This window comes from Rousettus aegyptiacus, unplaced genomic scaffold (genome assembly GCF_014176215.1).
Source record: "Rousettus aegyptiacus isolate mRouAeg1 unplaced genomic scaffold, mRouAeg1.p scaffold_m13_p_5, whole genome shotgun sequence".
In the NCBI taxonomy this organism is placed as follows: Eukaryota; Metazoa; Chordata; class Mammalia; order Chiroptera; family Pteropodidae; genus Rousettus; species Rousettus aegyptiacus.
In genome coordinates this window covers 28,143,513-28,168,111 of record NW_023416308.1, presented here as the reverse complement: position 1 = coordinate 28,168,111, position 24,599 = coordinate 28,143,513, and the positions used below count along the sequence as shown (strand labels likewise).

General features: G+C 34.0%; 1 protein-coding gene across 9 annotated transcripts in view; it reads left to right on the top strand.

The window, feature by feature from the left end:
- Nucleotides 1-24,599, top strand: part of ARHGAP32 (Rho GTPase activating protein 32) — a 272,991-nt gene that overhangs the window by 147,152 nt on the left and 101,240 nt on the right. For all 9 annotated transcript variants that reach the window (XM_036221401.1, XM_036221400.1, XM_036221392.1 and 6 more), the window contains one exon: nucleotides 11,791-11,877. In XM_036221401.1, the coding sequence (XP_036077294.1) occupies nucleotides 11,791-11,877 (87 nt within the window). The remainder of the gene's footprint in view (nucleotides 1-11,790; nucleotides 11,878-24,599) is intronic.

The following is a 24,599-nucleotide window of genomic DNA, read 5'->3' as shown; positions in this document are numbered from 1 at the left end:
TTTTGTAGTGCTAGGAAAAACTCTTTTTAATAAGAAGGAGTAAACCATAGTTTTGACATATTCTACATCTTTAATGTGGTTAAAGGTTAAAAAAATATGATGCAAAATAGTGCAGTATAACTTGTATGATCTTAAGTGAATTTCTTAACTTCTCTAGTTTTTTGAAGTTTACAGAAATATCTATCAGCAACAAGTTTTGGTACCTGTCAGTGAGACTTTTAGTCATTAATAAAAATGAATTAAACCAGTGAAAATGTTATTTCCTCTTTCCTGTTAACTCTGCTTTCGGTTTCAAGATTAATTTAAGTTTTCTAGTTTAAATATACCTTATATATAAATATGTGTTAGTATGTGTGTAACCATTTGAAACAAAAGCTGTGTTAATTTTACTTTTCTCACCCCCTACCAAAGAGTTAAGTTTTCCTCCAATCAAAATAAAATATAAGCCTTACTTTTCCATACATTCTGTAGTATACCTCCTCTTATGCCAGGAAATCATCGTTGTTTGAGGGGAGGATTTGAAATAAGTTTACTTAGTGAGTTATTAGTGCTGCTGTCATCCAAGTATCTTATTTGAGATGACCCAGTCCAAGAGTTAAGTGTGTTAAAATGGTTGAATGTTGAAAAAAATATATTTTGGAGTCATATTACACATGTAATTTGCTTCTAGGGATTTACTTCTAGGAATTTGACCGAACATGCTTGTAAAATAGCATTGTTGAGTCTGAAATTGTCAAAGGTCTGAGATGTTACTTGGCTCATAAGCTAATAAGTCACCTTGCTATACAGTTACCCTCCACATTTACACCCTAACGGAAACATGAAGTCTAGATCAGAGATCAGACCTTTTATTTGCTTGTATAGTAACTGCTTTGGTTCTCTATACCCAAATTCTGCACTGAGAACCAGATATACCTTAGGTGTATAGTGGGGTTTTGTACCACAAGAGACAAATTCTGAAATTATGAAACTTGGAGCTTATATAAGATAGCTGGCACTCTGTCCATTTGCCTCTCTGGATGTGGAAAGAGGGACCTTCTCTCCGTGATATAAACATGGCTCTGGAGAGAGAGAAAACTAACTAACTAACTAACTAACTAACTAACTAACTAACTAACTAACTAACTAACGCTGTCTGTCTCTGTCTCTGTCTCTCTCTCTGTCAGGAGGGCTCTATCTTTAGGATTGCTATTCAGTCATTCTTTAACATAGTGCTAAAAAGTTTTGTGCTAAGAAAGTTTTGACCATACAGAAATGTGAAAATATTTCTGAAGCATTTGTTTCTTGACAAGTGTATATGTTCTAGAGTGAGCATCTATAAGATGGGAGATGTGATTCTGCTGTTGTCATTTAATGTCATTTCCTATATATTCTTTATGCTGAGGGTTATTCTAGTATCTGAAGGTGCGCAAACCAGTTATTTAATCTGATAGCCAATTTAGGAAACACTGCTCTATTTCAATTCTGGAAGGAAAAACAGACTATTAAGCTTATTAAGGTGCATGTAGTTCTCTAGCTTTTTCCAGAGAAATTTGAAGTGCAGTTTTGTCTGTTATCAATTTTTGTCTTATATACTGAAATTAGAACTTCTTTCACTTATTAGTCATCTGCAGTGTAACTCTAATACAGAGTTATTTTTCCACTTGGCATTCTCAGCTCAGGAATTTTAAAATAGTATTTTCAGTGTTAAATATTAGAATGTTAACGTTGGATATGTGTGGACCACATAATGTTGTGAAATGAATTATTTTTCATGTTTCTACATCTACTACAGGCTACAGAGGTAAAAGAAACTGTTCACAAACTCCAGAGGAAAGTCACAGTGAAATTGCAACCGGAATAAAACTATAAAAAATGAATAAAAGAAGAGAACTCTCTCTATGCCCTGTTTGCAATCTGTTGATTAGGCTTTGAAGAATGTTTTTTTTTTTTTTATTTGGGTGGGATGATGTATTTTTACCCTGATTTATGCAACTGATTTCCATTCTTCATGTAGAGAAAGGACTTCTGAACATTTAAAGGTTTTCTATATAGACTTGTACTTTTAAAGATCCTCACAACACTAATTGCAGATTGGTTTCCATGGTGATAGGAAAGTGAATTCAATATAGGAAAAATAACTCCAAAAATAGATTTGTAAGTAATCTAGAAGTATGGGACTTGGAAATGCTGTTTTATATTTCTTATAGACCAAGGATTGCGATATCATTAACATAATTTAAATCATTATATTTATGTTATTCTGTAGACTGGTATAGCCTAATTGTTCATAGTGTACACTCTATGATTCAGGTACTGTATGAAATACTGATGTTCCAACTTGTGCATAGGATGTCTTAAAACCCAAAAACAATTCATTCAGAATGGTTTTATTGAATACCTTGTATATGTTAGATACTTGTGTGAGTATCATTGATGAAATAGATAAGAGATTCTTTCCTCAGGGAAAGCAAGCAATATACCAATAACCATAAGATAAGAAAAATGTTATACTTGTAAAAGTGCTTGTAGGTATTCAGAGGTAAGACAGTTTATATCCATTAGCATTCAAGGAAATCTTTATTGAAGATTGAAAAGATTTTAGATATGCAGAGATAGCAGTGAAGAGCATTTAGACAAGGAGAATTAGCATAGACAAATGTACCTTGGAAGGGAAGGGGATGAATGAGTTAGACCGATTGTGGGGAAACATGGTTTAGAAGATCACTTGGAGAAGTGCCATTCTTCAAAGTTCATACAAGGTATTTGGACTTTGCATTTAAATTACTTTCTTAGTAGAAATCAAGAAAATATTAAGGGATTTCAAGAAGAAAGTACCATGATCAGTGTGTAAGGGAAGTGGAGAGAGCCCAGTTGAAAGACTACTGTCATCATCTAGCCTGCTGTCATCTAGAACCAGATACTATAAGGCTCAAAACCAGGGAAATAACAGCGGAGAAGGGAAAAAAGGGACAGGTGTGAGAGGCAAGTTTGGGGAGACAGGGGAGATTAAGAAATCAAATGTTAAGATTAGATCTTGACACTGAGAGTATAAAAAGAAAGGATGTGTGGAGAGGTGGAGCGGTAAAGGAATCTAGGATGATTAGGTTAGTCAACTGGGTGAATGATTGTGCTATTTATTTGCTTTGGGAATAAAAGAGGAAGAAGAGAATATGTGACAAAAGATAATGAATTCAATTTTTAAAATTAGTATTATATTCCAGTGAAATAATATTTGCTTATTTAGTTATTCATCAAATAATTAATAATCCTTACTTAAATTCCAGATACCTTTCAAGATGTTGGTATAGGCATACTCCTGTCTCATTTTCCCCCTTATATATTATGGTTAAAAACCTGTCAAATGTGTGTTACAAATATTTTCATTCCTGTTTGTAACTCATCTTTTCACTTGGCTTATGGTATCTCTTTTGTGCTGACTTTTAAAATTTTGATGTAGTCTGTTTTATCAGTCTTTTATTTTGCCCTGTTCTTGTTTTAGCTAAGAAATTCTTCCCTGCCCTGTGGGCATGAAGACATTTTCCTATGTTTTTATTCTTATTCTTATTCTTACTCTAACTCTTATTCTATGTTTTAAATTTTTGATTTTTACACTTAGGTGTTTAATTTGCCTGGAATTATTGTTTAGATACCTACTTTTTAAAGTTATCTTTTCCCAGTAGTTTATAAGGTCCAGTCTGTCATATACATTGTCCAGATACATGTGCCAGTTATCTGGCTGTCTTTTCTGATCCATGGTCTATCCCTTTGCCAGTGTCACACTATTTTGATTAATAGATTTCTCTTCATTCTTATATAGCAGACACCTCAAAACATAGTGACCTTAAATGACAACCTTTTTATTATTTCATGATTCCTTAGATTGACTCAGATGAGCGGTTCTCTGTTGGTCTCTTTCGAGTTCTCTCGTGCAGCTGTGGTCGTGTGTCGATAGCAGCTGGAGCTGGATGTTTGGTGCTCTATTGATCCGCCACGTGGTCTTTTTGTCTACATGGTGTTTCATCCTTCAGGGCTTTTCTACGTGCTCTTTCACCAGAGTGTAACTATAGACCTTTGACATGACAGCTTAGGGTTCTAAGACTAAGTAAGCAGAAGCTGTTAGATCTTTTAATTGCCAGTCTTAGAAGTATGAGAACATCGCTTTCTCCACATTTTATTAGTTCAAACAGTTATAAGTATAGCATAAATTTAAAAGGAGGAGAGAAAAGGTCTTCCCCTTGATGGGAGGAATAGCAAGCTAATACAGGATGAATGAAAAAAACAACAACACATACTCATCTCTGTAGGTACCAAAAAAGCATTTGACAAATTTAGTACCCTTTCATTATAAAAACACTCAACAAACTAAGAGACTGAACATGAAAAACCAATAGCTAAAATTTTATCAGTGGCAAAAAATTGAAAGCATTTCCTCTAACATCAGGATAAAGGTGAGAATGCCTGTTTTTACCACTTCTATTCAACATAGTATTGGAAGTCCTAGGCAGAGCAGTGAGGCAAGAAAAAGAAATAAAAAGCATCCAGATTAGAAAGAAAGAAGTAAAATTATCTCTGTTCACAAATGATATGATGTTATATGTAGAAAATCATAAAGATTTTACAAGAAAACTCAGAAATAATTCAGAAAAGCAGAATGTAAAATTAACAATCACATATCAGTTATGTTTCTATAGACTAACAAGGAACAATCTGAAAAAGGAAATTAAGAAAATGATTTCATTTACAATAGCATCAGAAACTATAAAATACTTAGGAATAAACTTAAGAAGGCAAGACTTGTACTCAGAAGTTGCAACATTTTGCTGAAAAATTTAAAGAAGTCCTAATGAATGTAAAGACATCTCAGGTTTCATGGATTAGAAGACTTAATATTGTTAAGATGACAGTGCTGTACAAAGTCATCTATGTCTTTAGTACAACCCTGTCAAAATCCTAGTCACGTTTTTTGTTTGTTTGTTTGTTTGTTTTTTGCAGAAATAGAAAAACTTACTTTTAAAATTTATATGAATTCTCAGGGACCTTAAATAGCCAAAACAATCTTGAAGAAAAACAGAGTTGAAGAACTCACACTTTTTAATTTCAAAGCTTACCACAAAGCTAAGGTAATTAAAACTTTTTGGTACTGGCACAGAAGATGTATGGATGAATGCAATAGAAAGTCCCAAAGTAAATCCTCACGTTTATGGCCCGTTGTTGGCAATGAGATTACCAACTCCATTTAATGAAGGAAAAAACAGCATTTTCAACAAGTAGTGTTGGGAAAACTGGATATCCACAGGCAAAAGAATGATGTTGGACTCCTACCTTAAACCAAATGTAAAAATGAACTAAAAATAGATCTGAGATCTAAATGTGGTAACGAAAACTATAAAACTTAGAGGGATATATATGAGAAAATCTTCGTGACATAAGATTTGGCAGTGATTTCTTTGTGAAACCAAAAGCAAAGGTGAATAAAAAGGATAAATTTGACTTCATCGAAATTAAAAACCTTTGTACATCAGAAGGCATTATTAAGAATGAAAGGCAACCCATGAAATAAGAGAAAATATTTGCAAATCATATGTCTGATACAGGATTAATATCTGAACTACATAAAGAACTTTTACAACTCAAAACAACAGAAAAACCTAAATTCACAAATGAGCAAAGAACTTAAATTGACATTTCTCTAAAGAAGATAGACAGCTGGCCAATAAGCATGAAAAGGTGTTAATCCTTAGTGAAAATAATGTATTGAAATCTCCTCCTATTATTATAAAGCTGTCTATTTGTTCCTTCATTTCTGTCAGTGTTTGCTTTATATATTTTGCAGCCCTTTTGCTTGGTGCATATGTTTTTTTCCTCAGCTTTATTGACGCATGATTGACAAAAATTGTACAGGTTTCCGTTGCTATCCAAAGGTAGAACATTCCTATGAAACTTCTCATAAGCAAAAATGGCATAAGGAAAGAAGCAATTACTATTAACTTTTATGGAAAAAATTTTCAGTGTTCCTGGCCCAAAATTCAATGCATGCACAATGTCATTATTCACCATGATCAAAATGCTTAATTACATCCAATTTTGCACTAAACATTAAACCCTTACAAGCTCTCTTAGACTTTTCCGATACATCTGTTAGATTCTTTTCATCTATAGTTAGTTCAAGTCCAGTGTTTCCTTGTCGATTTTATGTCCGGATGATCTATCCATTGTTGAAAGTGGGATATTAAAGTTTGTCATCATTATCATGTTGCTCTTTATTTCTTCTTTCACTTCTGTTAATATTTGCTTCATGAATTAGGTGTCTGCTATTGGGAGCATAAATATTTACAATTTGTACATCTTCTTGATGAATTGACCCTTTATCTTTATATCATGACCTCGTCCGTCTGTTGTGGCAGTTTTTAACTGAAAGTCTACTTTATCTAATATAAGTATAGTCAGCCTTCCAATATTTTAGTTTACGTTTACATGAAAAATCTCTTCCTATCCTTTCACTTTTAGGCTATATATATGTATATATATATATATATACATATATATATATATATCTTTTGGACAAGTTATAGCTGAATCTTGGTTTTTATACATTTAGTTGCTCTTTTTTCAATGGGGAATTTAATCCATTCATATTTAAAATAATTATTGATAGTCAGGACTTACTAGCACCATTTCGTTAGTTGTTTTTAGTTTGATTTTTAGTTTTTTGTTACCTTCTTCCTCTTTGGCTGTCTGCCTTGATGATTTGATGACTATTTGCCGTATTATGCTTTTATTCCTTTCTTTTTTTTATATATGTCTACTGCAATTTTTTTCTTTGTGATTATTGTGAGGTTCATATAGAATATCTTATAACATTCTACTTTAAGCTGATAACAAATTAAGTTAAATAGAAAAACTGTACTTTCTCACACATTTTAGGTTATTGATATTACAAATTATGTATTTTATATTATGTATCCATTTAAAACTGTTACAATTACAGTTATAGTTATTGCAGTTATAGTTACTGTTTTCTTTTTAATTTTTATGGAAGAGGGTAAAAGTGTTTTATATACCACTATTACAATATTAGGGTATTCTGAATTTGACTTTACCAGTGAGTTTTATTCATTTATGTTTTTACCTTGTGATTTCATACCTTTTTATTTCAGTTTGAAGAACTTCCTTTGCAATTTCTTGTAATGTAGGTCTAATAGTGAACTTTGTTAGCTTTTATTTGTTTGACAGTGCCTTTATTTCTTCCTCCTTTTGGACAGGTAGCTTTGCCAAGTATGATATTCTCGTTTCACAGTTTTTCCTCCCAATATTTTGAACATATTGTCGCACTATCTCTTTGTATAAAGTTTCTTCTGAGAAATCTGATAGCCTTATGGGGCTCCCTTGTATTTGAGAGTGTTTTCTCTTGTTGTTTTCAAAATTTTATTGTTTTGTTTGATTTTTGATAGTTTGATTATAATGTGTCATGGTGATGTTTTCTTCGGATTGAGTATATTTGGGGACATTTGGATATCCATATTTCTACTCAGATTTAGGATGTTTTCAGCCATTTTTTTAAAGTAAATTTTCTGCCCATTTTTCTCCCTCTTATTTTTCAGCGTCTTCAGTAATGCATGTTTTGTCATTTGTTGGTACCCCTACATTTTGTAATCTTTCTTAACTCTTTTTCATTCATTTTTATTTTTGCTCCTTTGACTGGATAATTTCAAATGACCTATCTTTCAATTCATTGAGTCTTTCTTCTACTTGCTGAATCTGTTGTTGAAGCTCTCAGTTGATTTTTTTTTTTTTCGGTGTAGTCATTATGTTTTTTAGCTCTATGATTTGTTTTTTTGTTTGTTTTTATGATTTGGTTTTACTCTATGATTTGTTTCTTTGTTAAACTTCTCATTTTGTTTCTGTCTTTTCTTAATTTTATTTAGTTGTCTGTGTTTTCTTGTATTTTATTGAACTTCTTTAAGATGATTATTTAGAATTCTTTGTCAGCTCATACATCTCTGTTTTTTAGTATTTGTTAATGGATTTTTATTTATCTTGGGTGATGTCATGTTTCCCTGATTTGTCATTATCTTTGTGTGCTTGCATTGATGTCTGTACATTTGTAGAAGTGGTCACCTCTTCTAGTCTTTACAGGTTTGTTTTGGTAAGGAAAGACTATTATTAGTCAGCCCAGCTTGTGGTTTTGAGTTAGCTACTTGGTAGTGTCTATGGGAAGGTGAGGCTTGCTGCCAGGGTCTTCAATGGATGGGGCTGCTGCCTATCATCTGAGTTTAGGTGGGGTCGCTGGCTGGACCTCACAATCAGGCAGGACCACTTTCTGGGCTTCCTTACATAGGCTATAACTTGCTGGGCTCTGTAATTATCTCTGGTCAGTTGCGATTACAGGCTGTACTCCCTGATCAGTTGGTGCCTCTGACTGAGTTGCTGGGCTCCATGATTGGGTGAGACTGAGGCTGTTCTGTGCATTTAAGTGGGGTCACAAGCTTGGCTTTGTGATGATCGATTGGGTCTTGTAGTCCTTGCCACTTATTTGTGTGGGTTAACTGGCTGGATTCCCCATCCAGGCAGGGATGCTGGTCAGGGTGATCACTGGATTCTCAGGCTGGGCAGGACCATAAGCATTGCCTTGCAGTTAAGTGTGGCTTTTGTTTGCACTCTGCAATTGGTTAGGGTCACTGACTACGTTTCGTGGTAGGTTGATCTATTGATTGGGATCTCCAGCTTTGTGAACTGATAATTGTGTCCCTCGCCTTACATAGCCACCATTTCAGCTCTGTGGTTAGGTGGAGCTGCTGGCTGAGTTTTCTGGTTGGAACATGGTGCCACATCCAAGGTCCATTTACTGGTTGCTCTGCATCCTGTTCCCCTTCTTTGTTACTAGGTGACTTCAGGTGGCATACCTCCGCCATTTCCACCTATGTTCCCTGTGAGACAAGACAGAGGTGGACCTCTTGAAGTTTGCCCCCAAACACTGGAGAAGCTGGATATCCATCTTGGGCTTTGTTTTTGTTTTTGTTTTTTAACATCCTGGAGAAACCATATTCTCAAGGAATCCCTCTTACTGGGATTCTCTGCTGGCCTGGGGGAGAGGTGATGCAGTTAGAGTGAAACCACTGTCTTACCCATCAAATGCAACTTTTCTCAATTTTTTATGCTCCAGGGTTGTAGTTGGGTTTTTTTGTTTTTGTTTTGTTTTGTTTGTTTGTTTTGGCCTTACTGTGCCTCTGGGTTCTGGTATTTTCATAGAGGTGTTCTTGTTAATGGATAGTTGCTAAACCTTATTTTTGTGAAGGGATCTAGAGTTGGTTTTCTTCCATTTCTCCATATTCTGATTTCACTCCTCAGATATCTCTTTATGTCCATCTCTTTTTTCTTCTGAGATTTCCATAATTCATGGTCCTTTTGATGGTGCCTGCAGTTCCCTTAAGCACTTTTTCACTTTTTAAAATTCCTCTTTCTTTCTGATTTTTTTGGGGGTTGTATACTTTCATTTATCCTTTTTTTTTTTTTTTTTTTTTTTTTAAGTAAGTTGACTCTTCTTCCTACCTCAATCTGCTGTGGATGCCTTTTAGTGAAATTTTTATTTTAGTTATTGATTTGTCATCCCCCAAATTTATGTTTGATTCTCACTCTTTCCATTGACATCAGTTTTCCTTCTGAATGACCCATGTCTTCCCCTGTTTTTGTATATCTTGTGATTTTTTTGTTGTTGTTGCTTACTGGACATTTGAATATTGTAATGTCATAATCCTGTAAATCTGATTCAACTCCTTTCTACAGTTTTGCTGTTTTTATTTTTTATTTTTATTTTTATGAAGACTGTAGTTGTTTGTTTAGTGTATACTTTTTGCAAAGATTGTATTCTTTGTCATGACTGCTCACTGAAGTCTCTTAGTTTGTGTTCAGGTATTCTTTTTTCTTTTCTTTTTCTTTTTTCTTTTTTTTCAGGGAATCCTTTGAATGCCAGGAACTAAAAATAAAAAAATAAATCAAACAAAAAATCACTTTCTCCAGTCTTTGCACATTTCCTCACTCAACACAAAATATTAGTTAGACATTAAAGGTAGGGTATTATTATAACTTTCATGTATATTTTTGACCCTAGATATGTTCATGGGTTTCTAAATGCCTTGGTATACACAAGTACTTTTGAATGTCTCAGTTCTTTCCTATCTCAGCTGTCTCGCCTTGTTCCCCATCTATAGCAGTTAGCTGCTCCTGCTTGGGGAGACTTCACATACTTCCTGGGTTCATCTCTCTCAGTTCTCTTGCTTGTCCCGCAGCCTTTGATGTACTGACCATATATACTTGGTGAATACCTGTGGGAATCAGTAGATGGGTGGGTGGACTGTCTGTTATAAGGTATTCCTTTCATTTTAGTTTATCACTCTAGCCACATGCAGTAATTCAGGGTTCGGCTGATTTTTCCTTACCCTGCTAAGACAGATTCGTTATCTTCCTCCATCTTTGCCAAGATTCTGAGCACATTAATGAGTCTCTTTAGTCTCATGAAAGTCCTGACACTTCCTGCAACTTAGGTTTCATTTCACCCTTAATTTTTTTACCTAAAAAAAAAAAATTGTGATTTTGTAGATAACCTGGCTTATTTTGGCTAGTATGAGAATGATTGTTATCTCCTGTAAACTTCTTTTAATACTAGGAGGTATTTTTTTTAATACTTCTGTGATATTGCTTTCAAAAAAGAGAATATATCTTCATCAACCTTAAATTTCTTCTAACATTAACTGTAATGATAGGTAACATTAATAACTCACTGAGTGCCAGATACCATGGTGAATACTTTAAATGCATTATCTCATTTAATACTCACAAACTTGAGAATAGCTATTTTAAATGATCTCCATTTTCCAGATGAAAGATTAAGTAAGAAGGTCAGTATTACACAACCAGTTAGTGGCACTTTTGAACTCAGGGTTATTGGTCTCTAGAGCAAACTGAGTTTTTAAATTCACATCCCCAGATGGAGCAGGTATGTAAGATAAATGAATGCAGCGAATAGGGTATAAAATATAACAAAGAAAGCAGCATGATAGATGAAAGTTAACATTTAGTCTAGTTATTGGCAAATAATAATAGTAGTAGTCGTCGTCGTCGTCATCGTCGTCGTCGTCATCATCATCATCAGTTGTGTGGCAGAGTCTCTTAGAGAACACGTACTTTCTTTAAAGGGATCAGTCACTTCTTAGCTCCAGCCAGTTATTGCCCATGTGAGAATATGGGTCCAGTATTTCAGATTTCTTGATTTTTCAATAGAGGTCAGAAACATGTATTTTTCATATGAAACCACTCTGTTTCTAAATGTTAGCTGGTGGTTCAAATAAAAATAAAATCAAGTATGCAGACCTACACGGTGAGTCTAAAATAAAACATGTCTGTAGGCTCAGCCTGTTCTTTGGGCAGCCAGTTTGCAATCCTTGCAATAGAACCTGAATTCTGTTACACCGGTTGATTATGCTATCTCTTAGTGTCTACCTTATACCTTCCTCTTGCCTATGTGCTTGCTATAAATGATAGTAGTGAAGACCTTTTCTTGAATGCATGTATTTTATTTATTGCTATTATGCAGTTGTGTTGGGTCAGATATAAGCTACAAAGACAATTCTTAGAAACATTTTTTTTTAATCTTGAATTCTTCATTTTATCTGCCTTGAACAGTAGAGTTCTACTATGAAGCATATCTTACATTAAATCAACATGAGGTTCCAAGCATTACTGAATAGTTTATTCTTGTTCGTTAATTATGACTTCATCTCTCTTTATTCTGTCCCTTCTTCTTTGCTACAGCTTTCACTTTCAGAAGAACAGAATGACATAACGAAAAATGGCTGTGAATCTAAAGAGCTGGTCTACCTCGTGCACATTGCTTGTCAGGTAACTTTGTGGCTCTGTTCTCCATTTCACATAAAATTTAATTATTTTGAATGATTATTAAATTTCTTTCTATAATGCATTTCTCATATTGCCTAATAGAATCCACAGATGGATACTTGTACAATATTGTAATGAAATTTGACTACGAGTGACTATTGTTAAATAAGGGACATGAATGTGTTCATATAGTACTGTGGAATACATAGGTTAGTAGTACAATTTGCATATCTTCTCTCTGCTTTTTAAGAAAGTTTTTAAGGCTTTAGACATAGTGAATATGGTAACACAAATGTTTTATTTTATTCCTAACAGTCATTTTGGTATTTTTGCATGTACTCAGAGTTGAAACATAATCAGTTTTACCGAAATTTAATTTACAAACTTAAATGAAAATTTTTCTTGTAAAAGTAAAGGAAATATATTATTTATTGATGATAAGATTATAAGAACACACATAATAAAAGAGCAGACTAAGTTGTCTCTGCCTCAGATGCTCACCTTTCTGACCAAGACTGTAAGTTCCACTGTGGTATACCAATAGGATATGTGAATGCTGTAGAAGTGTGCTATTTCTTAATACTTAGTAGAACTTTTTTGAGGGTAATTACTATGACTTGCTCATAATGAGACTTAAAGTATGTCATTTGTAGCATTGATTATTTCTTCCATCAAATAAGCAGGTAGTAGTTTATTGGTTCACCGTTTACTGACCCTTCTGCCTATTTTTGAATTAGCCATTGTAATACAAGTGTTTTCTTATATACAAAGTTTTTAGTTTTGCGGGGAGAGTGTAAGATAGAGGCATTTATGGTTTTTTTTTCCCCCAAAAAGTATTATTAATATTCCTGAAGTTAAAAATTAAATAATCTGGAAAAGTCTAGTGCTTATCTCATATGAAAGATACTTAGTCTTGGTGACCATAAGAAAATCTTTTAGAATTAAATAATTTTATTTATAAATGTCAGAATATGATATTGGAAATTGAATTTAGCTTGTATGTAAGATATTAGAAATTGAAATTAGCTTATATGTAAATAAGATGTCCAAAGTTACATATTGTTTATTCGTGTTTTATTGTATGTCATCCTGGTTCCTTTGAGCAAGTAGGCAACTCTGAATCACTGAGTTTCTTGTCATATTTCATAAAAATCTTCCGTTTGGTAAGTTAAATTTTAAGTGAAAATATCAAGTTCTTTTATAATAGATGAATATTAAAAATATCTTTATCTAGAGTACATGGTTGTCATGTAATAATGAATTTATTAATCTCTCTATAGCTTAACACTCTTTAGCACCTTTTCTTCTCACTGTTCATTTCCATATGTTTTGACAATGCAGCTATTTTTATTCTCATAAGCAAAACAATGTCTCAAATGTCTGTGCTATTTTTTAAAAATTACCTTCAAAAGTCAAACATGGTATTTTGGTACCATGCATTAGAATGTGTAATTGTTATATGATTATACTTCCATGACCTAGATAGTTAGGCTGTTTCTGGGTTGTAAATATCTTGTCAAGCTGCTTAGAAAATTTCAGACTACTCGATATACTATTTATTACATCAAAGTAGTAATTTACCACATTGTATTAATGCCATCGCACTTCTCTGCCTCACCGTAAGTAGTCATTGATGTGTTCCCATGGATTATCTCTGTATTCTTGCTACATATGTCAGCCATAAACCATATTACATGAGAATCATATTTTTTATAACTAAGAGAGACTTATAGTCAAGCCCTCTACTTTTGCAGTTGAGGAAATTGAAGCCCAAATTACTGAAGCAGCTTTCCTAAGCTATATAAAATCTTAGCAGGAGCTGCTAAGGACTTCAGTTTTGTGATTGCTAGCTTTTCCTACATCAACTTGGAATTCTCAGTCTACAACAGATTTGGGAGATTGCTTAGTCTTTAGATAAGATCACCATTACACACCGATGTAATCTGTCCATTCTAGAAGCTGTTAATTCACATATTTCATATTTTTGCTAATTTCTAATTTTAAATAATATACTCTTGAAATTCTTTTTTCATTTAGCGAAAATTCTTGGTCTTTATCTGAACCCACTCTCTTCCCTTGTTCTTTATCTTAGAAAATGGCCAGTTGTGATCTTTTTCCTTTCTGTAGGTTAAGCAATAATAATTCCTTTAGGTATTATCTTTGAACCTTTTAAGTGTGTCTTTGCCTTTGATCTTTAAAGTTTTAATTTCTTTTTTAAATTGTGAACCCAGAAATGTAAACCTTGTCTTTTATAGTGATTGGATCCAAATTCAGTAGGCATTTTTGGATCACCTATATATAGAACACAGATATTATGACATGCAGTATATCATTTAATTACAGCCATTCTGTGAGGTAAATAGTCTGGCTTTTATTTTACAGAAGATGAATCTAAGACTCAAGATTATGTTAATTAAAGAGAAATACTGAGATTTGGACCCTAGTCTAGTGGGTTTTTTTTTCCATTCATCCATGATTTTCTGATATGATTTATAGTTTGTTGGCTACTCTGAAATCTGTAAGCATATCCCAAATATTAATAAAGAACTAGAGAAAGGCATTGAAACTGACAATCTAGTTTCTTTGCATAACTTCAGTAGACGTGACCTGTGTAGCATTCATATATATCTAAAGCTATATATAGAGAGAACTTTAAGTGAAAGCCTCAAATCAGGAGCCTATGAGTGAGAATTCAGGCCAACTGCATATAATCTCAGGCCAAGAGACTATATTGTCTGAGTGATAGTAAGAATATTTAACAGCTGGCATAGCATGGGCCTAATACAGTTGGAACAGATACTTGTCATACACATCTCAGCCATATTAGTGTGTCTCAGTTGTATATTACCCATGGATAAAACAACTGTCTTGGATGCCTTAAAGAATAGATTTTTTAATCCCCTGCCTGAGCCCTCAACTCCCTCCTTCTCATTCTAATTATTGTTTAGGAACAGTCTTAACCAATACAGACATGTGCCTCAGATGTTCCCTCCATTATCTTTTTTATTCTGTTCTTCAAGTAAACAAACTGGGTAGGAAAAGTGTTATGTAGAAAAAACTATCAGCTAGCGTGGATGAAGAAGTACTCTTTCCAATTTGTGTTATGATATTTATCTGAGTGTGAATACTTTTTATTTCCTGAAAAATCTTACTAATTTTTCCTCTGCATATCTTTTACTATTCAGGAAACATAGTGTATTTAGTTTGAGATCAATGGAAGTAAATAACGATCCTAGGAAATTGAAGTATATGTCAAGATAGATAGAGGAAAAACCGACTGTCTCAAACGTTGAAAATTCAATAATTTTAAAAAGACCAAAATTAGATGAACCTTGACTAATTATATTGAGTCCAAGTACATAGAATAAAGCATTTATAAGTATAATGTCAGTGGTAGTGAGTCTTAAAAGCATTCTGTATTCTGTTGTTTTATTCTTTAGCAAATAAGCAAACATCAATTTTTAAGTTTTAATTTTAAAATGGCAAATTTAAATCTAGCTATTGCAAGTTTATTCTAACATGTACCATAATGAAAATACTATTATGATTTTTCCCTTCTGTAAGTATAGTTTTCTTAATATAAGGGCAATTGTTGCTTAATAAAATACTTAGTATTTTTTTGTCCTATAGTAAGCTTTAGAGTAGTCGAAGTTACTATTTCTTGCTGAAGTTGGAGTGTATTAACTACCTTTGTATTTTAACCAGAACTCATCAGCATCATAGTTTATTTTTTCTGAAAATCAAGTTTTTTGTAAATATTTTCAGTAATATGAAGGCTGCATTATGTCCCAGTAGGTAAGGTAAACGGTTTTAGGAGAATGCTTTCCTACCTCAAAATATCCCCTGTACGCTGATGCTTGAAATTCCACCACCAGAAATACATTCCTCCATATTAAATATCTCCCGCACTCAGTCTGTTTAGAAAATACTGTTAATAAAGGGATGAGGTTGCCTACTAACATTTGTAGAGCATCTGTGTATGAACAAAACATATAGGCAGATGGCAAACATCCTTATTTAACCTCATAACTAGTCTGTGAAATGCAGGTGTTACTGTTCCCATGTCACAGGTGAGTAAACTACTGCGCGTAGGTGTTAAGTAACTTGTAAAAGTCCAGTAACTGGGATAAGGTGAGACTTGAGATTTAAATCAAGTCTCTGTCATCACTGCCCTTCATCATACAGTTAAAGAAATGATTCATAGCATTAATTCTTTCAAAAATCACTTTCCCAGGATGAAGAAACTTTAGAGGACATGGGTGAAGACTGTTCTTCTCAAATAGAACAACAAATCTAGAATGTGTCTGTTTACATCTCTATTATTACCAAACTAGCACAAGCCACTATCTCTTGTTGAGCCATTGTCATAGCATCTGTGTTTACACTCTGTAATCAAATATAATTCTCTAAACTGCCAAAATGATGTAAACTATAAATGGAAACATGTTACTCTCATGGTTAAAACTCTACAATAGATTTCCACTGTATTTAAAACTAAACCCAACTACAACTTTACCAAGGCCCGTGAGGACCTTTTACTATCAGAACTTGCCTACCTCTTCTGCATCGTGTCATCACTGTCTTCTCTCTCCTGTGCTCTAGCTCAGTTAGTTCCTAAAAGACCTGAAATTCTTTTCTGCAACAAGGCTTTGAACTTGGACCAGCCCATAACTATTCACACTGAGCACTTGCTGTGTCTCATGTCATCTCAGTTTACAGGATGCAGTTTAGATATCACATTCTCAAATGGGCTTTTCTTGACCTCTCTAAATGAAGTAGATTCTTGCTTATTTCTTAGTACCAAACTATCAGTAACTTATTTCTGTATTTATTTGCTTTAAAAAGTCTTTTCTCACTAGAAGTCAGAGGTTTGATGGTCATTTGTTGCATCTCTAATGCCTCCTCCAGGGCTCAGTACTGTTTAGGTGCTCAGTAATTATTTGGTGAATGAATGAGAGGAAGAACAAATTTTTGCCTCAGAAACTTATCCCATATACACTGGGATGATTTTTTTCTCTCATTCTTCTTTTTCATCCTTTTCAAGAATGTTGATTTTTGTTACCCTTGAATAGCAATGATTACTCGATAGTAACAATTATTAAGTTTAGAAATTAGCAGCAAATTACAATTTAGGTAGATGTATATGAATTTTTGTTTTGTTTCTTTTTTATAAAGTAATTGAACTTCTAAAATTCTATGATTATATAGTCTGGAAATTGAATGATAAAGGCTATTTTTTTACATGTGAAATTTATAGTTCTTTCATATCTGCTGATATGATAATTTTACTATTTTTAAAACTTTACTGAGTGAATTGAGCACAGTTTAGATGATTTGCAAATTATGCCTTAAAGTTATAATTTCTTGAATGAAAATCTATATATAGATTTTCATTCATGAAAATCACTAACATTTTGAAAAAAGTGGAAAGAAATCAATTCACTGATTTGTGAGGAAGTGAATTTTGAAATCCAGTCCCAAGGATTTACTTTTTGAGGCTCTGAAGATCACTGCATTTATGTAGTTGGTTGTTGATATTAATTTTTGAGAGCAAAACTGCTTAAATGGAAGAGAACATGATTACTTTTTTAAATTACTAAACTTCACAGTTTTAGGTTCACAGCAAAATTGAATGGAAAGTACGAGGTTCTCATATACCCCTTGTCCCCACTCATGCACAATCTCCTCCACTGTGGACATCCCCAACCAACACTACATTTGTTACAATTGATGGACCTGCATTGACATAACATTGTCGTCCAGGGCTAACTCGTGGTCTCGTACATCCTGTGGATTTAGATAAACTTATAGTGACATATATCCAACATTATAGTATCATATGAAATAGATACTATACTAAAAAATCATCTCTGCCCTACTTGTTCATCTCTCACTTCCCACTAACTCCTGGTAACCACTGTCTTTTTTGCCTTTTCCAGATGTCATACAGTTGGAATCATACAGTATGTAGTCTTTCCAAATTGGCTTCTTTCACTGAGTAATGTGCACTTAAGTTTCTTACATGTTTTTTCTTAACTTGATAGTTTATTTTTTTTTATTATTGAATTCCATTAACTGCATGTACCACAGTTTATCCATTCACCAGCTGAAGGACATCTTGATCACTTCCAAGTTTTTGCAATTTTAATTAAAGCTGCTGTTTGTGTGCAGATTTTTTTGTGGACATAATTTTTCAACTCATTTGGGCAAACACCACAGAGCACAATTGCTGGATCCTGTGATTATAATATGTTTAGTTTTGTAAGAAACTGACAAAATGTCTTCCAAAGCAGCTGTACCATTTTGTGTTTTTGCCACCAGTGAAAGAAAGTTCTTGTTGCTTCACATCAGTGTCAGTGTTCTGGAATATTGCCATTTTAATAGGTGTGTAGTGGTAGCTCACTGTTGTTTTAACTTTCATTTCCCCGATGACATATGATATGGATCATCTTTTCATATGCTCATTTGTCATCTGTATATCTTTTTTGGTGAGGTATATGTTAAGACCTTTGGCCCATTTTTAAATCAGTTGCTTGGCTTCTTATTTTTAATTTTTAAGAGTTCTTAGTACATTTGGATAGCAGTCCCTTATCAGGTATGTCTTTTGTGAATATTTTCTCCAGGTCTTTGACTTATCTTTTTATTTAATGTCTTTCACAGAATAGGAAATTTTAATATCAGTGAAGTCCAGCTTATCAGTTCTTTTATTGATTGTGCCTTTGGTGGTATAGCTAAAAAGAGTCATTACCAAAATCAAGATCATCTATATTTCCTCCTATGTTATGTTCTAGGGATTTTATTGTTTGTATTTTGCATTACAGTCTGTAGTCCATTTCAAGATAGTTTTTTGTGAAGGGTGTAAAATCTATGTCTCGATACATTTTCTTAAAATTTTGCCTCTGGATATCCAGTTGTTCCAGCACCATTTTTTAAAATACTGTCTTTTCTCCATTGGTTTGCCTTTGATCCTTTGTCAAGGATTGGTTGACTGTGTTTAGGTGGGTCTGTCTCCAGGCTTTCTATTCTGTTCTATTGATTCCTTTGCTACTACCACACTTTATGGTAAATCTTGAAGTAAGATAGTGTCAGTCCTTCAGTTTTATTCTTCTCTTTCAATATTTTGCTAGCTGTTCTGGGTCTCTTGCCTCTCTATATAAACCTTAGAATCAGTTTATCAGTATTTACAGAAATAACTTGCTGGGGTTTTGAGTGTGAGAACATTGTGAATGTGTAGATAAGAACTGACATCTTGACAATATTAAGTCTGTCTATCCAAGAAAATGGTATGTATCTTCATGTATTTAATCCTTGATTTCTTTCACTAGAGTTTTGCAGTTTTCCTCATATAGCTATTGTACATATTTTATTAGTTTATACCTAGGTATTTCATTTTTTGGGGGTGCTAAAGTAAATGGTATTATGTTTTTAATTTCAAATTCCATTTATTCACTGCTAGTATATAGGAAAGCAATCAGTTTTTGTATATTAACCTTGTATTTTGCTATCTTACTATAATCACTTATTAATCCAGGAATTTTTTGGTCACTTATTTTGCATATGCTCCTAGACAGTCACCATCTGTGTACAAAGGCAGCTTTGTTTTATTCTTCCCAATTTGTATATCTTATATTTCTTTTTCTTGTCTTATTTTATTAGCTAGGACTTCCAGTACAGTGTTGAAAAGTAGTGGTGAAAGGGTACATCCTTGCCTTATTCTTGATCTTAATTGGAAAGCTTCAAGTTTTTCAACATTAACTATGATATTAGCTGTAAATTTTTAATAGATACTCTTCATCAAGTTGAGGAAGTTCTCTATTCCTAGTTTACTGAGAGATTTTATCATGAATGAGTATTGGATTTTGTCAAATGCTTTTCTGCATCTGTTGATAGGATCATGTATTTTTCATTCTTTCACCTGTTGATGTGATGGATTACATTAATTGATTTTTAAATGTTGAACCAGCCTTGCATACCTGGGATAGTTTTCACTTAATCGAGGGTGTATATTTATTTTAATATATTGTTGGATTCTATTAGCTATATTTTGTTGAGGGTTTTTGCAATTTTTTCTTGTTCTGTCCTCACAGAATGAATTAGAAGTATTCCCTCTGCTTCAGTTTTTAAAAGAGATTATAGAGAGTTGGTATAAATTCTTCCTTAAATGCTTGGTATAATTCAGTAGTGAATCCATCTTGGCCTGGTACTTAGGCTTTTGGAAGTTTATTAATTATTGATTTATTTCTTTAATAGATATAAGCCTGTTCACATTATTCATTTCTTTTTGTATAAGTTTTAGCAGATGATCTTTCAAGGAAGGGTCCATTTCATCTAGGTTATGAAATTTGTGGGCATAGAGTTGTTTATGGTATAGTATTTTATACATTTATCAGATCTGTTGTGATGTTCCCTCTTCATTTCTGATATTAATAATTTGTGTCTTCTCTTTTTGTTTTCTTAGCTTGGCTAGATATTTATGATTTTATTGATCTTTTCGAAGAACCAGTTTTTGGTTTTATTGATTTTCTCTATTGATTTCCTGTTTTCAAGTTCATTGATTTCTGCTATACTTTTCATTCTGTTTCATTTTGTTTTAATTTGTTGTTCTTTTTCTGTTTCTTAAGATGGAATTTTAGAAATTGAGTTTGTATCTTTCTTTACTTCTATATCTATTCAATGGTACCATTTCTCACTAAGCACTGCTTTTGCTGTATCGCACACCTTTTGGTACATTGTATTTTAATTTTCACTTAGTTAAAAATAGATTTTAATTTTTCCTGGGATTTCTTCTCTGACCTATGTGTTATTTAGAAGTGTCTTGCTTATTATCCAAATATTGGGGACTTTCTTGCTATCTTTTTGTTATTAATTTCTAGTTTAATTGCATTGTAATTATATACATATATGGTTAAGATATAAAACATGCATTTATGCATGCTAGCAATGCATATCAACTCCAGTCCTTGCCTTTAAAAGGAGAACAAGAGAGACAATGGCCTTTATATCTATAATAATTGGTTCTTTAAAAAAAAATTCAAAACTTTGAAACCAGAAAAATCAGCATTTTTTAAAAATCTCTGTGATAGATACATAGGTATGTGTTATTTTTTGTACTTTTCTGATATTCGAAGTGTTGCATAATTTATAATACATGCGTGTGAAAGAAAGTAATTGCTATTCTGTGATAAGAAGTTTGTCTTTATTTTTCCTGCCTTTGTGGTTATTTTTATTTTTTACTTTAGCCATTTTAAAGAAAAAAGCAGTTAACCCCCTGTGGTCGGTCATTTAGGAAAGCTTTCTGTAGAAGGCATCTATTGAAATAAGAAAGCAAAGACGCTTAACTTGAGCAAAGAGTAAAAGAGTGACTTTCCATGGCAGAAGGATTGGTGCTTAAAAATAACGGAGTCAAGAAAGGGAAAATATAGCTCGTAAATAGAAGAAATGGAAATTGAGTGTAACTGGAAGCAAAGAAGGGGCATGGAGGAGTAGTGAGTAAGACCAGACTGTCATTTTAGACAGGACCCAGGTGATATGCAAATATGTTTGGACTTATTTTTGTGGATCAGTGGTTCCCAATTCAGGTTGCTCGTCAGAATTAACTGGATCCCATTTCAGTTAATTTAGAAATGCACTAGCATTTCTTAGAATAGGGACTGGGACACTGTTCTTTAAAAGCAAGATACTTTTCTTTAAAAATGGGTGCCTCATCTGTTTTCTGATTTCATTCTAACTACTCTCTGAAACAAGATCTATGTAACGGAGAATTGCAGGATTACACAAATTTATCATGTTAGTTTTTGAATATCTTTGTTTAGAATTCAGCACCTCTCCTATGAAGTAGTACCTTCTGATTCTGCCCCATTTGGCTGAGGCAAATGGAGAAGAGCTACACTAAAATAGTTGTGTTCCATTCAGAGATGGTTACTCTGAAGGTTTATTTATTCTCCTAGTCCCTCCAGATTTTTATGAGATGAAAGTCTCCATATAAATTTAGATTAAATTGCAAAACTAAATGGTGTGCAGTCAGGACCTGTTCATCATCGCTGACCACAGGAGCTTTTAAAGGATTTTTTAGCAGTGTGATCTGATTAGCTTTGTGTTTTGTATTAGGGGGAAGGGAAGCAGGGGAGGAAATCAAAGGCAAGGAGCATTAGCAGTATTCTAGGTCAGAAATGATATCAGTCCTTACTAGAGCTGTGGCTGTAAGAAGCTATAGATTTAAGAGAAAATTAGAAGATAGTATGTAATAAAAATGCTCTGTCTGTGGATTTTCTTTTTTTTTTTTTAAAGTAGTTTCTAAATTTATTTCATTGGAATAGTCCCCCTTCTCCCCCAGCTTTATATATATATATATATATGTTAGACAATTTGTTGCTCATATTTACATTGTACATTCAATGATTATTTTTCAATTATAGTGGGCATACAATAATATATTAGTTTCAGTTGTAAGGCATAGTTATTAGAAATCTATTTAACTTACTAAGTGATCACTCCACTAAATCTAGGACCTCTTTTTCCCCTTACATATTTATTACAACATTATTAACTATTTTCCTTATGCTACAATTTATATCTCCAAGTCTGTTTTGTATCTATCCATTTGTACTTCTTAATTCCTTTGCCCTTTTTGCTACCCACCCATTTCCCCTCCTGTCTAGTAGCCCTCAAAATATTCTCTGTAGCTATGACTTTATTTCAGTTTTTGTTGTTGTCATTTATTTTGTTCTTTAGATTCCACATGTATGTGAGGTTATGTGATATTTGTTGTTCTCTATTCAACTTACTTTATTCAGCACAATACCCTCTAGATTCATCAAGACAATATCTTTTTCCATCCCCTTCCTTTTAGTCTCTGTGTGCCTTTTAATCTAAAGTGAGTCTCTTATAGGCAGCATATGTAGGGGTCTTATTTTCTTATCCATTTAGCCACTCTGTCTTTTGGTTAGAGCACTTAATTCTTTTCCATTTGAGGTACTTGTTGATAGGAATGTAGTTATCACCATTCTTTACTCCTGTTTTTGATACATGTTTTTTTCTGTTTAAAGAAGTCCTTCCAACATTTCCTGTAATGGTGGCTTGGTGTTGATAAATTCCTTTAGTTTATTTTTGTCTGGGAAGCTCTTTATCTCTCCTTTGACTCTAAATGATAGCTTTGCTGGATAAAGTATTCTTGGTTGTAGATCCTGGGTTTTCATCATGTTGAATGGTTTGTGCTAAGCTCTTCTGTATAGTTTCTTTTGACAAATATCTGTCAGTCTTATGGGTGCTCCCTTGTAGATAACTAACTGCTTTTCTCTTGCTGCTTTTAAGATCCTCTCTTTTTCTTTAAGCTTTGGCATTTTCATTATACTGTGTCTTGGTATGAGCCTCTTTGAGTTTCTCTTTCTTAGGACTCTCCGAGCTTCCTAGGTTTGTATATCTATTTCCTTCACCAGGTGAGGGAAGTTTTCTATCATTATTTCTTCAAATAGCTCTTCAACTTCTTGTTTTCCTTCAGGGTACCCCTAGGATCCAGATATTTTTACATGTAATTGTGTCCCATAGGCTCCTTAAATTATTATTACCGTCTTGGCTTCTTTTTTCTTGCTGTCCTGATTGAGTGTCCTCGGCTTTCCCATTCTCTATATCAGTGATTCAATCCTCTTTTTTATCCACTCTGTTGATTCCATGTAATATACTCTTCATCTCAGGTAATATGTTCTTCATTTCTGACTGGTTGCCTTTTATAATTTCCATTTTCATTTTTATCTCTTTGTTAAAGTTCTCACCGAATTGATCTACTCTTCCTTTAAGTTCATTGAGCATCTTTACAACCAGTGTTCTGAACTCTGCATCTGTTAGATTGCTTGACTCCATTATTCCTGGATCTCTATTCTGTTCTCGCATATGGTTTCTGCTTCTTCATCTTTCCATTTTGGCTGCCTTTCTGTGTCTGTTTCTATGTACTAAGCAAAGCTCCCGAGTCTGCCAGTCTTATTAGTGTTGCTGTGTAGTAGGTGTCCAGTGGCACAGTCTGGGAGGAGTTCAGCTGCAGGTCAAGTTTAGCCCCCAGCCTGTGCCCCTCGAGGGCCACCTGTTAAGATTCAGCAAGCAATCTACAGATGCTGTGCTTATGGTTGCTTCAAGAGGCCATGCTAGAAACCAAGACCAGCTGCTATCAGTGTGAGTCTTGGCACCGCTCAGCAAGGAGCACTGAACTCAGCAGAAGATACAACAGGATGTGACTTAGGTGGGGCCGTGAGTTTGGGGAAGCGCAGTTCAGGGAATCTTCTGGGTGACGCAACCTTGTTATTCAGTTTGATGTCTCAGCTATGGTGGAACTCTGTCTGCACACTGGGAGTGGGGAAGGCTCAACAGAGGAGCAAAGGATACCACCTGGCAGTTCTGCCAAGGAGAGGGCCTTGCCTCTGGCTCTCACTCCGACAACTCATTGATCCCCTGTAAGTTCCTGATGCCTCCCATGCAGCCAATTGGGTGCTGGTGCTCAGAGCAAGCAGGTCCGTCACTGTGAAAGTCCGCTTACAGACACAGCTCCTTCCTTTAAGATGTGGCTGGAGCTGCTGGCTGCCGCTGCTGTAGCCTCTGTTCCACTCAGCTACTGGGGACTGGGCTGCCTCGTGTTTTCACCCCCTCCTACCTTCTATCATGGCAGGGCGATTTCTTATTTCTCTCCCTAGTTGTAGTGCTACTGTTTATCTAGGTCCCAGATGACTCTGCTTGCTGTT